The 16267-nt window shown below is 36.9% G+C and overlaps 1 protein-coding gene across 5 annotated transcripts in view; it reads left to right on the top strand.

The window, feature by feature from the left end:
• Positions 1-16267, top strand: part of APP (amyloid beta precursor protein) — a 261228-nt gene that overhangs the window by 87594 nt on the left and 157367 nt on the right. For all 5 annotated transcript variants that reach the window (XM_063097075.1, XM_063096987.1, XM_063096914.1 and 2 more), the window contains exon 3: positions 2746-2875. In XM_063097075.1, the coding sequence (XP_062953145.1) occupies positions 2746-2875 (130 nt within the window). The remainder of the gene's footprint in view (positions 1-2745; positions 2876-16267) is intronic.

The raw sequence follows: 16267 nt of genomic DNA, 5'->3' as shown, positions 1-16267 counted from the left end.
CAAGTGAAGGTGGTGGGATGATTATATTCCTATACAAAAAGAGCCACTTCACCTTTCATTATATAGAAAAAAGCCATGGGAATATTAAATTTTTTAGTGGCATTTTCAAGTACGGCATTTTCTGTTACCTGAAATGCGTGTATCGAGGTGTTAAGATACTTAAGAACAAAATAAAATAAGGGGGGAGGTACCTGTATTCATTTGGAGCTAGGTTACTGGCAGTGTTTTGAAGAATAACTTTCTCAACACCCAGCCCAGGATTCCAAAAGGATTTAGATACCCTTTTTTGTGTGTTCTAGCCTATGCATCTACAAATTAATTTATCCCACATGGCTATGCTGATTGATGCCTTATTTTTTAATTTTTATTTTTTAAATAGATTTTACTTTTTAGAGTAGTTTTAGGTTCACAGCAAAATTGAGAGGAAGGTGCAGAGATTTCTCGTATATTCCCTGCCCTCCACACGCACAGCTTCCCCCACCATCAACATACACCCTCATAGTGGTACATTTGTTAAAATTGATGAACCTGCATTGACCCATTGTTATCACCCAAACTCCATAGTTTACATGAGGGTTTTCTCTTGGTGTAGCATGTTCTTTGGGTTTGGACAAATTTATGATGACATTTATCCACCACTGTAGTGTCATACAGAATAGTTTCACTGCCCTAAAAGTCCTCTGTGCTCCATTTACTTATCTCCCACTCCTCCACCCCCAATCCTTGGCAACCACTGGTCTTTTTAATGTCTCTATAGATTTGCCTTTTCCAGAATGTCATAGAGTGGGATCCATACAGTATATAGCCTTTTTAGATTGGCTTCTTTCCCTGAGCAATATGCTTTTAAGTTTCCTTCTCCTCTTTTCGTGGCTTAATAGCTCATTTTTTTTAGCATGGCATTGAATAATATTCCGTTGTCTAGATGTACCCTGTAGTTTATTTATCCATTCTCTTCCTTATTTTTAACTCATTTTTTCCTGGGGCCAGGACTGAGGTGATGTAAATGAGACACTCAGGAATCAAGATAAATAATATTTTAATGCAATATTTCAAGAAATCAAAACTAATGCAGAAAAATCCACAATGAACAAATTATCAACATGTTAATTCAAGACAGGATCACACCGAGCCCTCTGAATGTCACTGACAATCATAAGCAAAATTTCCTATGTCCATAACTCACACTAATGTGCTAAGGACATTGTCTTGCTCTGAAACCTGGTTCTCCCCAAGAGGCACTGCTTCTCCTGTAGGCATCTCAGGAAGAAGTTCTTCTCTCACAATCCTCACAGCATTGTGCCCCCAGAGGTGGGAGGTCCTCCTTCCTCCTCACTTTCACTTCCAGACCTCCCTCCTCTCTACAACACCTCCACCCCAGCTGTGAAGTACTAGCTCTCAGACTAGGTCACTGCTGTCCTCTGCCTGTTGGAGTCACCTGTAGACCCCTTTCCTCCTCGATGGCATTCTCTCTCAATCTTTGAAGATTTTGGCTCCTGGCTTTCTGCCATCCAATATAACTGCTCTTTTCATGATTTTTAAGTGACTTTAATATTGATCTTGATGATCCTTCCAATATTCCAGTTTCTCAGTTCCCGGATATTCGTTCATCCAGTGATCTTCATCATTCTTCATCAGCCATTTCTTCTGATGATCATATCTTATTCCTTGCAACTAACAATAACTACAACTCTCCAAAGTGTGAATTTCAGTTCTCTGCCTCTCCAAGCACTACTTTTTACCATCTTACTTTGTCTGGTACTTCCACGCCAGAAATTCTTCAGCCCACTTCAGAGCACACGCTTCATGGATCCTATCACCTTTTAACTGTGTATAAATCCTTTCGCGTTCTCACTTTTGCCACTTCAGATTTCATGGCCCATCATTATATCCATTCCCTTGCTTATGCTCTCAGTTCCCTCTTTTCATTGTTGTTTATCGGACAAAACAGCAATCCCAGTGAAATGCAAGATTTATGCAAGGGAAAGCCCATTTTAGATACACATTTTTGTGTTTATATTTTTCTTTCAAGTCTCTATTCGTTATTAATAAATAGAAGTGGCTTGGTATTTCACAAAGATATTTTAGTTGATTGAGTTCACATTTCATTCCAAGTGCTCAGTAAACACCGTGATTTGGGCTGTAGGTAGGTGAGGAAGGAGAATTCATGAGTGCAGTTCTTTATCTAAATGACATCCTGAATAACTTCTTGGTAAGTTATTCTGATGTAAATTACTTTGAATAACGAGAAGGAATTTTATATATAAAGCTTGCTATGTGTCATATCCTGGATGTAAAATGTTTGTCTAATTACTGAGATATAGGGGGAGGTTGAATTTAAGTAAAAATAATATGGCCAGATGTATCTACTATAACATTTATTTAGGACTTTACAAGAATATCATCCCTACACTAATTTATTTTGCATCGAAAAGGACCCCATGCTTATGAGAATCTCCCTTTTCCCCCTCTTGTTTTTATTTTATCGCCCCTGGAAAAATAATATTTAAAGTCTGAATGGGTACAATAGAATAAAAGTCACATTGCTTAATGGTTTGAATGGAATGACTAGATACTTGTCACTTGCATGGAATTGTTTACACTGAATTCCTTGAACTTGGTCAGAGTTGGAGCTTGACTCTTTGGGGATGTCAATACCTTATAAATACTGGTGGGGTTCATCAGGTACTTGTACATGCCAGCTCCTGCCTCAAGTGACAGTCGACTTTTTTGTGTGTGCTTTCCCAGGTCTACCCTGAGCTGCAGATCACCAATGTGGTGGAAGCCAACCAGCCAGTGACCATCCAGAACTGGTGTAAGCGGGGCCGCAAGCAGTGCAAGACTCATGCCCACATTGTGATTCCCTACCGCTGCCTAGGTGAGCCCACCAGCATGTAGCTGGCATTGACCAGCCTGGCCTTTGGGGATGAAAAAGAAAGATGCCCTCATTAGGTCAAATATGCACTTTTCCTTCAACATATTGCCACTCTGCCTTGTACTATGTTTTGGACTATTAAGGTGGTGTTCTGTGCTCTGACAGTACAGGAGCAGTATTTCTGAGGTCCCTGCCTCAGGATGAATTTACCCAGGATGTTTATTAAAATTACAGATTCCTGGGCCAATCTTAGGACTGTTGAATGAAAGTGACTGGTGGTGAGAATAAGTAAGATAAGGCTTGGGAATCCTTATCTTACCAAATTCCGTAGATGATTATCATGTACACTAATTGTCTAGCCTGGTGGAATTAGAGCCTTGTGTGTTTCTTCACACAGACTTAATAGAAGAAAGAACCTAATGGGAAGAAGCCCCAGCATTTTGCTAGTTTCTTAGAAATTTATTTTGGGCAACCACCAGCTCTCTTCCTATTTGGTAATTGTTGGGGAATTTGGAGTTGGGGTAGTTCGGTTTTTCCTCTTCCTCCAGTTTGATCACTAATGTTTAATATGTTTCTTTCACCAACTACAAATTTAACTTTTTATTTTTAAAACTGTGGTTTTATGTGGCATTATGCTTTTTTTCTCTGGAAACTTTGTCATACTCCATATTTAATCTGACTTGGTGCTTAGTATCTTCCTACTTGATACTTTTATGTAACCAGACATTGTGGAAATCAGCAGCCTTTGATCTTATAGTTTTCTTGCATCTAGATGTTTTCCTCAAGCTTATTCATCACTAGGAAGGTTGTAAGTAAGGACACAGAAATCTGTATATGGGGACTCTGGACAAATATTGATATGTATACTGAGAACTTCTTGTAAAGTCTAAAAGGAATTTTTGAAAGAAAGTCCCAGCAGCAAACATAGAAAGTAAGGATAACTACCCAAAATTCTGGAGATCTGTTTAATATTTTATAAAAGAAAAGAATTTCATAAGAGCATATGATTAATGTCCATGCATGTGCATAATTTGAGACATAAATAGAAAACACTGGGCATTAGAACAGAAATTTCATCTGGTGGATTTACTACTCAAAATGTAATTGATGAACACAGTGTGGAAAAGCAGATTCTTAAAACATTTGATAACTCAAGAGTTTCCTTGTTCCACCTTATTCCTTGTTCCTGAATTCTTTACAAGGCCTCTAACTCTTCTCTTTCTGATTGGTCAAGAAGTGAAGATTTATTAAGATGGAAATAAGTAGCATTTAAATACTAGATACAAAACTCTGACTTCAAGAAAATATAGAGGTCAGCTGTCTCCAGAAACTATGTATTTCAAATTAACTTGATTATTACCCCCAAAGATAATCCACAGAGAACATGCCATTTAGTACAGATAGGAAGCAGATCATGAATCAGTTAATTAGGTGGGCCAGACCTTGTTAATGATTTGTTTCTTTTGGTTCTCACTTGCCTATTCTATGAAATGTTTCAAATACATTTTCTTTAGGATATAAGCTTGATGAGAATAAGTAATAGGTCTTTGCATGAGCATTATTGCATAGAACACCTAATAAGATGCACAAAACCATGGTTGTGTTTCAGAAGTGATTTTATGTTTAAAGACCATTTTACTTAGATCTTCCTGTTCATAATTCTATTTAGAATTGTTTACATTGGAATTGACCGAATGATGAAATCCACATTGAAATTGAAATTTACTACCTAGTGCTACTAGTTGTGGCAAATATCCTTTGACTCTAAATTAATTGTATCCTCTCTGCCACACAGTCCCCCTGTTCCTGCTTCCTAAACCTCCCCATCTCTAAAAAGCTCTACTCCTTATGGCAAGAATGAATTGAAACTCCAAGTGGAAAAACATTGCAGCAAGGAGTAAAAGATGAATAAAATGTCCTCAGATCCAAATACGAAGTCAGCAGTTTTTTATCATAATATTATGATTATACAGAGACTGTGAAAAAATACTTGTTTTTATTGTGATAAATTGCATTATGCACCATTTAGGGAAGCTACAGCTTAAGGAATGTTGTTTTTACTGTTTAATCTCGTCTAGCAAATACCTTGTTTTGATAGTAAAGTTAATGACCTGTCCTCACCTTATATTTTTAACCATTATGGAAAGAGAACCACTTCAAAATGTATCATTGCACTGATGAATACTTATGGCGCCCTGACACAGAGAGGAGAGATGGGCAAGGAGAAATGGATAGAAGCCCATAAAATTATTCTTTCTCTGAAAGGCCGTGTGAAAGGGTGGAAAGGAGTTGATTCCTGCCAAGGCTTTGCCATCAGCAAGTACCAGATTTTTCTTTCATCCTTTGAACAGATTCTGGGCTCCTTTGATGTGGACGTGCGTAATTCAGTAAGATGGGTCACTTGTAACATGTTTAACAAATTTCCTAGTTCTAGTTTGTATCTGACAGGGAGCATGTTGACACTAACTGTTCTTGTCTCTGAATGGGACTAGATTATCATTAAAATTTCCAGTAAGTACTTGGCTTGCTTGAGTCTTTTATCGTATTTTCTTATTTTATGAGTTCCCGGTCTTTTTCCTAATGTGACAAGTAGTGCATACATTGTCTCCTACTTTGCTATCGAGATTAGATTAGAATTAAGGAATGCAGGTATTGCTTGGTTTTTAGGTAGTGACAAATTTTGCAAAAGTCTCAAACAAAAAATATTGTACAGGGTGTACAAAATAATGCCAATGAGTATGTCTTTTAATTCAGGAAAGTGGTGTGTCTTATAATTCAGGAAAAAGGAATTAAAAAACATGGTTGTATATATAACTCATGTACATTTTATTTTTGCTAATACTGCATAGTCCCAATAATTTTAACATTGTTTTTTTCCTACTTTCTTCCTTTTCTTTTCCCTGTCCCTTTTGTTTCTTTCTTTTTTCCTCCCTTCTCTGTCTTCCTTTTCCCCTCAATTTCTTAATCTCTTATCCATAGCAATATCCAGCCCTTTGTAATTGCCCAGGGCATCCATTGAAATATTTCCTCTGTGAGGCAGGCAGTTTTGGTTCACAGGCACGTATTTGGAGAGACTGTATCTTTTGCTGTAACTCACACAGCTAATAAGTGGTAGAATCAGGACAATAGTCTACTACCTCTTGATTCTCAATCCAGTATTCCTTAGAGTATATAAAAATTTGTGTTAGAGCAATATCCACCTGACTTACAAAATCAAATCATAGAGGAAAGGCTGTGAATTAGAAGCAAAAAATAACAGTTTCTTTCAAAACTTAAAACAGATTTGTTGATAACAGAGACAACTGTGACCCCTGGTACAGGATAAATCCCCATGTGATAACGTTTACTCTGCTTTATAGTAGTAATAGGTCACGTTCTTACATATTATTTGCTGCTTGAATAAAAAATTAACTACTTAGCATTAACATAAGCACTCTCTAAAATCTGACTGTGTCCAAATATATCCTTTAGCCGAAAGAGATTATTTTTACTGAAGTTAATTCTCATGAAGACACTACCTGGAAAACAAAGTAAGATTGCCTTAAACATTAAGCAAACTAAAATTCAAAGCAAAGCTTGAAGAGGGAAAAGTGCTGATTATGTCTGGCATACAACCTTCCCAACCTCTTTGTCAGATGAAAGATCCAGTGTTGCACTGAGTTATTTTTCTCTAAACCATGTGTCTGCCTTGGACATACTTTCTGGGTAGTACCTGGCATTCCTTGTCTAGGGTGGGAAAGTGTGTCACGTTGCTGTTGCCACTAGTTCTTCCCGTGGAGTGGATAATTTACCTTGAGAGTGAGTTGGCTTTCTCATTTCACTCTTTGCTTTTGGTAGTACTTCTGAAACCAGAGGGTAAGATCTGTCTTACACTTAATCATATGAACATTTAATTAATTACGCACATGGGATTCAAACACATCATTATCACTCAGGGAAAATATTCTCTTTGCAACTGCTTTCCAAGTCTTCGTGGTTGTATAGATCCACCCTTGAAATTGGCACTCCTCTGCGCTTGTCTCTGATCAGCAAAGGCAAGGTACATTGCATAAGATAAATTGCTGTTGACTTATGGGGCAAAATCAGGTTAATAGCTTAATCCAAAAGAAGAATTAGAAGTCAAAGAACTCCATCCTAAAATGTTGTTCTGTTTCATTTTATAATCAAGACTTTCAAACATGTAAGTAGTAACGATCACGAATGTATTCAGATATGGTTAGATGAGAAATTAAAGGTATTTAATTCATCTTAATTTTGGATTCTGTTGTTTTAATAAAATTTAGGAAAAGCATGCCTTGCTTTCTAGGAGGCTGCCTGTGTGTGAGTTATCTATGGCTATCTTAATCTTCTTTAGTATGAAAAGGATAAACTTGGATCTCTGCCAGATATTGTGCCAGGGTAGTTCTTTGGATTTATGCAAAACAACAATTCTCTTGAGACACATCAGACAACAGAACAATATTCAAGAATGGGGGGAGAGGATAGAAGAACATTTTTACCGTAGACTTTGGGTTCTTGTAAATGCCCCCCAGCACAGTAATCCAGTGGATAGAGAGTTGGTGCCCCTGGATCCTCTAGTACCCACCAGCCTGTGCCCTGTAGATCTGCCAGTTATGAAGTCCTGGGAGAGGCATGTACTGGGGCTGCACATACACTATTATGAGAACAATACTTAATGAGCCCAGCCTCCACGCACAAGAAGTGTGCAAATTCTTGAATTGCCTACATCATGATCTCACAAGGAATGGCCAGAATGCCTGGGATTTTCTTCATCAGGGAAAGCTGATCAGCCATCCTTGGAGAGACAGCAGACTCCTTTTTATGTGGTCTTCCCCATGGGAACTTTGAATGCTCCAAATTAATCATGCTCCAAAACTTGTACTGTATATATTGTTTGAATCTCAACTAAGTAAAAGAAACATGGCACGGAAAAGAAGTCTTACCAGTGTTTATTTCTGAACAGTGGGATTACGGGGGATTTTTATTTTGTTTTAGCTTTTTTTCCTGTTAATTTGTATCATAAATGAATAGCATTTGGCATCAGCAAAAGATCAACTATGAAATCAGTACATAAAATTTTGTATCTATCATCAAGTGGTTATGGTAGAAAAAAGTCAAAAGACTTGAAAGGACACACAGAATGGTTGTTAATTTGTTTTATCTATTAGTAGTTATGCCTGATGAACTTTATACAGTATTTGCTGTTAAGTCCTATAAGCGTGTTATTTTAGTGTTTTCTTAGAACACAGAATTTATCTTCCTGTGTAGATACTAGGTAATAGGTGAAAGAAGGAAACTGAAGTTTATTTGACATAATGCTGTTCCAAGGCTTCGTAGTCATTAGTTTGAAAAGTGAATAGTGAGGTTAATGGACATCTCGTTATGTTTAATTTCTTTCAGATGCTGCTTTTAGATTGTTTTAGATTGTTTCCATGTATAGAAAGATAGAGAAAGACACAGACACTGGCATTCACAGAAGTAAGAAGAAAAAAAAAGTCACATGTAACTTAAATTTCATATGGTCACTGTTGGGAAAATGGAACAATTTGGTCAGGCTCCCCGCCTTAGGGCCAGATAGGGGCAGTTCTGTAAACATTGTGTGTGTATGTGGGTGGAGTGAGTGCACCCGCACAGCGCCACTTTGGCTGGTATTTACTGCCTCCGGCTCCCCCCCTGCATGCCCATGTTTTTCCAGACCTTCAGCTTCCAAGGATCGTGTGGCCGGTTACCTAGCTCATAGACCTGTGTGGAGGAGTCTGGTGACCCAGCCTGGCATGTGAAGGGTTTGTGACCCAGTCTGTGAATGGGCTTGAGGGGTCTGGGAGCTCCAAACCCAGCCCTAGCTCAACCATAAGCCCAGTCAGTGCAGGATTACCGGCAGGTAAAAGAGCCCGACAGCTAGCGTGGTCGCCTAGCTTTACAATTGGCATCACGAACAGGATTAAGAGCTAGACAATTGGCGCTGTGAACAGGATTCCAGACATTAGCCTCGCAGTAGCCCTTGTCATAGCCAGACAGTCACGGTCACAATTTTCAGCTGTTTTCACCTACTTTATATAGAATAAATGAAAATGCTTTTAGATTTAGTAACATATAACTGAACACAGAAGATTTCTGTTATTTCGAGTTTTTTATTTCTCTGTGTATTTGGGATCAGCACGGTCATATCCAGACCTAGTGGTCTGCAACGTTAACTTTTCTTTGCCAGCCAGTAATCAGCTGCTTCTGCTTTACATCTGCATAATCAGTCTTTAGATAATTATTAAAGCATTTCAACTTGCTATTTTATTTATATGAAAAGCGATGTTTCCAGCTAATATCAAGCTGTGTCTTTTGTTCTGGAATTTTCTCTTTTTTCCTGAGGTAAATGATGACAAATGATTATGAAGGGGAACCAAGAAAGAAAAGTGATTTTCATTAAAGTTCTCTGTTTTAGTTTAGCAAATTCTGAGCACATGTTTCAGGTGGTATGTTGCTTGCCATTCCTTTTGTCATTAGAACCTACTTCTTATGTTATTTCTGAAAACAAATAACAAATGAAATTGTCTTGATTTTAGTTTTTTTTTTTTTTTTTTTTTTTTAATTGTTCAAGCCAATAAATAACTTTCCAAATGGCTGTAGTAGAAAATACAACTTATGTATGACAAAACTAATACATGATTTTGGGGTTTAGGGCTTCATATTTTATGCCATGAGAATAATTATAACCAGAAAAAGAATATAAAATATAAGGAAACATTTAGCGTGTTAGAGACAATTATTATTATTGTTCTTGCAGTAGAGTGTCTTAAATCCAACATAAAAATAGCACTAACTGAATTAACTTAGGCCTTTGCCAAGAAATCCAAGTTTTCATTATGTTTTAATTAGTGAACTACATTAAAATGAGTTATATAAATACTATATAAAATATATTAGACATGTGTTTGTTACTATAATAAATTAAAGGAAACTTTTGGTGTATTCCTTCCCTAGGACAAGAACTAAGAAATGCTTTTTTTATGGACTTGAAATTTTTCAGTTTTAATATTGTGAATCAGGTGCAGCATATCTTTATAATATTTCCAAATAGTGCCCATTAAAACATAACTGTTTTTTCCTTATTATGAAGGGGAAGAGTTAATTATATCAAGAATGCTGAAATGAAGTTAAGGAAAATATTTTTCCTCAAGTATTTTAATATACTTTTAAAAAGTTATTTGATATTTGATGAATGAATTGACTAAAAAGCATTGAGGAAAGAAGTATACTTTTTTACAGTTACACAAAAAAGCATCATGAACGTAAGAACTGGCATAAAGATGACAGTGATTCTAAAGCCTGAGTTAAGATGTATTTCAATTTCATTATCAAACGGTGTTATGAAATGTTCGAATTTGAGCACTTGATACAGAAAGCTCCCAATACTTGTCTTACTATACAGACTAGGGATAAATTCTCTTATTTTTATTGTTATTTTTTATCACGTTGGTCACTGAGTGGCTTCATTAAATGTTCTCTCTCTTCCAATCGCTTGATAAATTTCACCTCTTGCTGGTAAGGCATCCCAGGAGTATCTCTCTTTTTCCTGTCACTGAGTTGCAGTTTGGCTTTGAAACCTGATGCTGAAGGGAAGTCCCAAGGCAGCATCTGTGCAGCAGTCTGGAGAGCAGCTAGTCCAGATTGCAGGAGAAGAAGAGGGTCCCAAGAAGGGAGGTCTCCGGGAACAAGTGGTACCGAGGCATTTACCTGCGTTACAGGACTTGCCTGTACGTAGCGTGGTTTTAGAGTTCTGTGGGAGAGTTTGGGGAAGATGCAGTACCGATAGGTGCATAGAAAATGAAGCAGATTTAAAAATGGGGTACGTAGTCACTGTGGAAAAAGGAAACCCAAAAGTTAAAAAAAAACATAAAAAATTGTAAGATACAAGGATAAAAAATACATCGTTCAGGTCTGAGTAATTTTGGCATAGTTATGATACGTGATTAAACTATACTGGTAGGAGGATGAGAAAGGAAGGGGGTAGTTTCAAGTGTCAAATTTCATCTTCCAAGTTGGGAAGACCTAGAGTGGAAAAATCAAGAAAATATCTGTGTAAGCACAGAGATTAGAAATTGGGGGGCGGGGGGGAGGGATTGCAGAAGAGACTGCTAAATGCGGTGGCCGCGAATGATTTTTATTACTTCCCACTGCTATGAGGAAATTCTTACTGTACTGATGGCAAGAAGAAGTTGTGTTTAGGGCTTCTAGGCATTTTCTTTTAAATCTAGAGACTTTTTTTTTTAAGATTAAAAGTTGCATGTCAGATTTCTGTTAAAAGTGTTCTCATTTAGCTGTCTAACTTTGAGTTGGATAAAGCCAAACTGATGTAGTAGAGCTGAGTTTGTTGTATACTATATATTGGCTTTACAAATGCTTACTTTTCCTTGGGCATAACTTGTTATACATATAAAATTACTTTTATGCCCAGTTTACAGGATTTGGGGCAAATTTTCCTTATTTAAGATGTTGTAGAGGTTTGTAGTTGAGATTGTTTTTACTCTGGAAACATGTCAATCTCTTCTAATTTAGTGACAGGTGTTTGTTCAGGGATCTCGAACTCAGTATGATCAAAACTAGACTCATCTGTCCCGGAATGTTCTCTCCTAACCACAAATCTGTTTAAACTTCTAATCCTAATTAATAATCCACTTTATGACCAGATGTTATGAGCTTTTTTATGTAAGTAAGATGAGGAATTGCTGTAAGAGTAGGAGGTAGGGAGGTGGTAGTGTGAGCTGGAGCATATGGTAAAAGCTTCTTAAAAGAGGGTGGAGCCAAGATATGATCCTGAGGGTTATATAGAGAAAATGAAGAGGTGTGAATTAAAAAACATGGATGGGAATGTTCCAGGGACAATAGTTTGTGTTGGTAATGTGGGGATAGAAAATTAGAATAGAACTAAAGTGGTTGATTATTTAAATTTGGAACAGTGTGGAAATCACATTTTTAATTTGGAAAGACATTAAATCATTAGATTATCTCTTTGATATCCAGAAAAATATCTGAACATTCAATGTGGTTTCATTTGTATTGTGCATGTCGTTAATATGCTAAAATCACTTCTACGATACACACTTTTTTAGTTTTCATTATATTGTGCATCAGGACAAATCTTTTTATTATGTCAGTTCTTTTAGTAGGTGATAGAATTGGATTAGAGAAAAAAATGATTATACTCTGGAGTAATATTTTCATAACCTGTGGTATATCCTGGTGATACAGATCCTCATCGTCTTCGAATTTTAATAGCAAACCCATAAAAGGGTAATAGGTTGGGAGAAAGTATTACACTCAGTGGATCTGAAGTCCTGATGAGGGGAAAGAATATTATTAGAGCTGCATTGGGAATAAATAGTGGTTGGTTCTAAAGATGAAGAACTCTTTCCTGAAATGCCTGTAAATTTGGAATTTTTTGTTTGTTTGAAATGTAATCTCCTCGATAATTGGGACTTTTGTTTGTTTATTGTAATAGCCCCAGAGCTTCAAATATGTCATGGATCATAGTGCATACTTAGTAAATGTATATTGAATGAATGAATTGAGGATTGTCCTGAATGGTGGAAAAAGGAAGGAAAGGGAAACAAAGGGATAATCTTCTCAACACTAGGAAGGCAAAGGGTGTGGAGCAGCAATTTAACATGCCTAAAAGCATTTCTAAGATTATAGTAAATGTCATTTACTTCACTTATGCCAGTATTGATCAGTGGGGGAAGAGCAGACTGTAGTTAACAACCAAGAATCTCAGATCAGGAAGAAACCAAGTGTCTCTGGAACCTGATAAAAAGAACATTAAACTCTACGAAACAGGGTCAAACCCATCCTACACACATCTAGGTAAAAGTGTATACCAGATGCATTTGTGTTTAGAGATAAAACATACCATTAGATTAGTTTATGATAGTTTCATTGTCCTTAGCTTCTAAAACTAATGAAAAACAGAAACCCACTTTAAATATTACTCACAATGGTAATGGATTTTAGAAACTTCAGATTCTTATCTTGTACCTTGAAAGTTAGGATACTGTTCATGAATGCTAAATATTAATCCCTGTCATCATATTTCAGTGCCTTTATTAAATGATTAGATGAATGTGGTGTTTTAGTAGGTACCTGATGTAGATGCAGGTACTCCCTTTCTGAAGGTTTAAATATTTTTATGTCATTAGAAATTTGAGGCTATTATTGATTTATTGATTTATTGATTAGGTACATGTATTTTCATGACTGTTATCCAGCCTGAGTTCCCCCAAATCTTTCCCTTCAGTGTTAACTGCTTGCCAGAATATGGTACAACTTTTTAAAAATTTACATTTTAAAGGTTTGGATGTCACCAGAGTTCCCCTATTCATTGGATGGTATCTGTCAGCTGGGAAGATAATTAATGTCTCAGGGTTGCTGGGTTCCTGTCAATGTCTCTAACCCTTGCTTTATTGAAAACTTAGAACTCATCGCAAGTCAGAGGCTTACTATATTCTCTAAGCATATTTAATATTAATAGGCTCATGTTCAGTATGCCAAGAAGTTATCCTGTGTTTTACCACTTAAATTCTTTGAGCTTAGTTTTCTTTTTCCACCTTTATTCTCATCTTAAGTTTTTAGTCAAATTTCTTGGTTGAGTCTAAATTCCTAGGTACTGTTGCATATATTCTCTTTAGCACGTTCTTGAACTTCATTGTATGTCATCTTTTACTTCATAAAGACCTTTGGCCTCCTGACTCTTTATTTATTTTCACATACCAGTAATGTTTAGCCTTTTCTTACCTTTCCTATTTATCAAAGACCCCTGGGCCCGCACTCCAGGCATTTGACCCCCATGTCTTCTAACTCTACCCTTGCTCCGTCCACTCACAGCCATGCTTCTTGACACAGGCACCACAAGTTCCTGTGTCATCTTCCTAACCTCCAACTCCTTCCACAGTCAGCTGTCGTCACCCATCCACTCCTTCAGCTCCAGTTGAATGAGCTCTTTGCTGTCCTTCACATTGTCGTATCCGCAGGCTGCTTTTCTGTCCTTAACCTCCTAATGCTATTGAATCCTATTGAAGGTTGCCTTCTCCTTACACTGTTATCATGTTGCTGTGTCTGTTCTTCTTTCTGCTGACCCCCATTCTCCTCCTCAGGCTCATTTTTTTGCAGCCCACTTGAGAAATTCTAAATATTCGTGTTTTATAAGAGTCCCCCTAGGTTGTTCATTCGCTCACAGTGCACATACTTGGCTGGGAGACCTCATTACGCAGTGCTTTCCCAAAGGCCTGCATCAGTGATTCCTGATCATTATGTCCATGCCAGGCCACATAATATTTACTGGTCCTTTTCCTGTGGATGCCCCACCAAGAGTTCAGACTCAGTGTCACCCCTGGAGTATCACCTCTTAGCTTACTTGGACATTTTATCTAAAATGTATACCAGTTCCTTTATAAGTCATAAATTTGGGCTTAGGTTAGAAAGAGAACACATGAGCAGGGGATGTGCCTGTTGTACCATTTTTCTCTGTTGATTTATTGTGAAGTAGCATTTGGGATAAAAAATCTCTTTTAGGCAAAAGATAAGATTGTCTCCAGCTTTTATTAAATTCTCCTGGTGCCTTGATTTCATGCATAGAATTAATTAAATTTCAATGAGTTTAATGTAGAAACCCTGCTATTGATTACAGAATGAACCTCATACTGGGCTATCAACAGAATCCAATATTTTTGTTTTTGTTGTTGCTTCATTTGTTTTGTTTTACTTTTTCTGCAGGTTAACAACAACTGGTATGCAAGAATAAAAGGAAGCAAGCTTACATCCCTAGGAAATAGTCATATATCCACTTTTAACTTTTTTTAAGGAACTGAGGATATATAAGGGGTCTTCAAAAAGTTAAGGAAAAGATTTGTATTATTTTTTAATTCCATTTTTCACAAACTTTTTGAAGGACCCTCGTATAATTAAGCATAACCGTCTCTTACAAGTTGCCTTTGAAAGCATTTTAGATACTTTAACTGAAATATAAGTTTTCTTACAAAATATCCCCCCCCCCTTTTTTTTTACACAAATGTGGTCTTAGTGTTGGAATTATCATCTTACACCTGAGAAGACTTTACAGTAGCACTAAAATTTATAGTTGGGAAGAAGAGAATTAAATCATCTGAAAGCAAAACATGGAAAACTGACCTAATGTAGGAATATCAATTAAACTGCTGGCTAAATAAGTAAAGAATGACAGTACGGTCTTAAAATCCAGGAGAACACACATATTACCTATTATTTGTTGTTATAGTTGGTGAATGTTCATTTGCATATGAGAATTGTTATCAAAGATGTCTTTTGTACTTACTTGGTATAACAAGTGTCTTTTCAATCCATCAGCTCTGTTTTCCCAAAGAAAAGGCCTACTGTATATGGCCCTAAAAGTATACATTTTCCACCCATTTAAAGAATTAGGCAGATCCCTCATTATATAGGAACTTAAAAGGTAAGGCTTGGAGATATCCAGACAGTTTGAACATAAACCGAAAATGAAATGAACATCTAGAATTATCGTGTGATGGCATGAGTGGGAAGGGGGTCAGGCCAAGGGAGGGAACTGACCTTTTTCTTTCTTGTGGTTGACCTTGAGTACACATGCCATTTAACCATTAAAAGGGTCACCTTAAGCTTAGATAATGGAGCTCCTCCTGTTAAGTGGATTGTTGTTAGCAAGTCTGCCTTTGGCCTTGAAAATGGTATACCGCTTATACTGTTCTCAGAAGATTGTGATGTCCAGATATTCTTACCAAAATCAAAGTCTTTTCTCAGCATTTTTCCAAAACCACATTTCCAGGTTAAAACAAACTCAGACCCTAACTATAATTTTCCTTTAATGTACATTTTAGTCATCTTTATAATTTTATTTTATTTTATTTTTAAGTTAATCTTTATAATTTTAAATGGAAGGCACAAACTATAATATTCAGAATGAGGGCAACCCCCTGTAATTATAAGCCTTAATCACAGTTTTCTCATTTCTTAATGTTAAATATAAAACGGGGGATTTGCCTTCTTCAAACACTTTTTGTGTGCCTTCTGTGTGTGATAGAGCCTTAATTTGAAAAACTGTTTAAGGCTTAGTTTGATTTCAGGGCTGAGCTTCTACTTGCTTGCAATGCTTGCTTTTCAACATATTTGCTCCCTGGAGGGGTAAACTGAAGATGGAGTTTTCATGTGACTTTCGTTTGTTGACCTGGAAGATGTTTGAGGTAATGGAATGGGCTTTGGCACTTTTCCACCACTTTCTGGTTGAGTAGGGCCAGGAAGAGAAGGCGGGGCTGACTGTGCAGACAGGAAGACGTAGGTTGAAGATGTTTGAAGCCTGACTGCAACTTTATTTGATGCCTTGCTTTATTGCTTAAGAGA

The sequence above is a fragment of the Cynocephalus volans genome, chromosome 1 (assembly GCF_027409185.1).
Source record: "Cynocephalus volans isolate mCynVol1 chromosome 1, mCynVol1.pri, whole genome shotgun sequence".
Taxonomy (NCBI): domain Eukaryota; kingdom Metazoa; phylum Chordata; class Mammalia; order Dermoptera; family Cynocephalidae; genus Cynocephalus; species Cynocephalus volans.
This window is presented reverse-complemented; position numbering and strand designations above follow the sequence as displayed.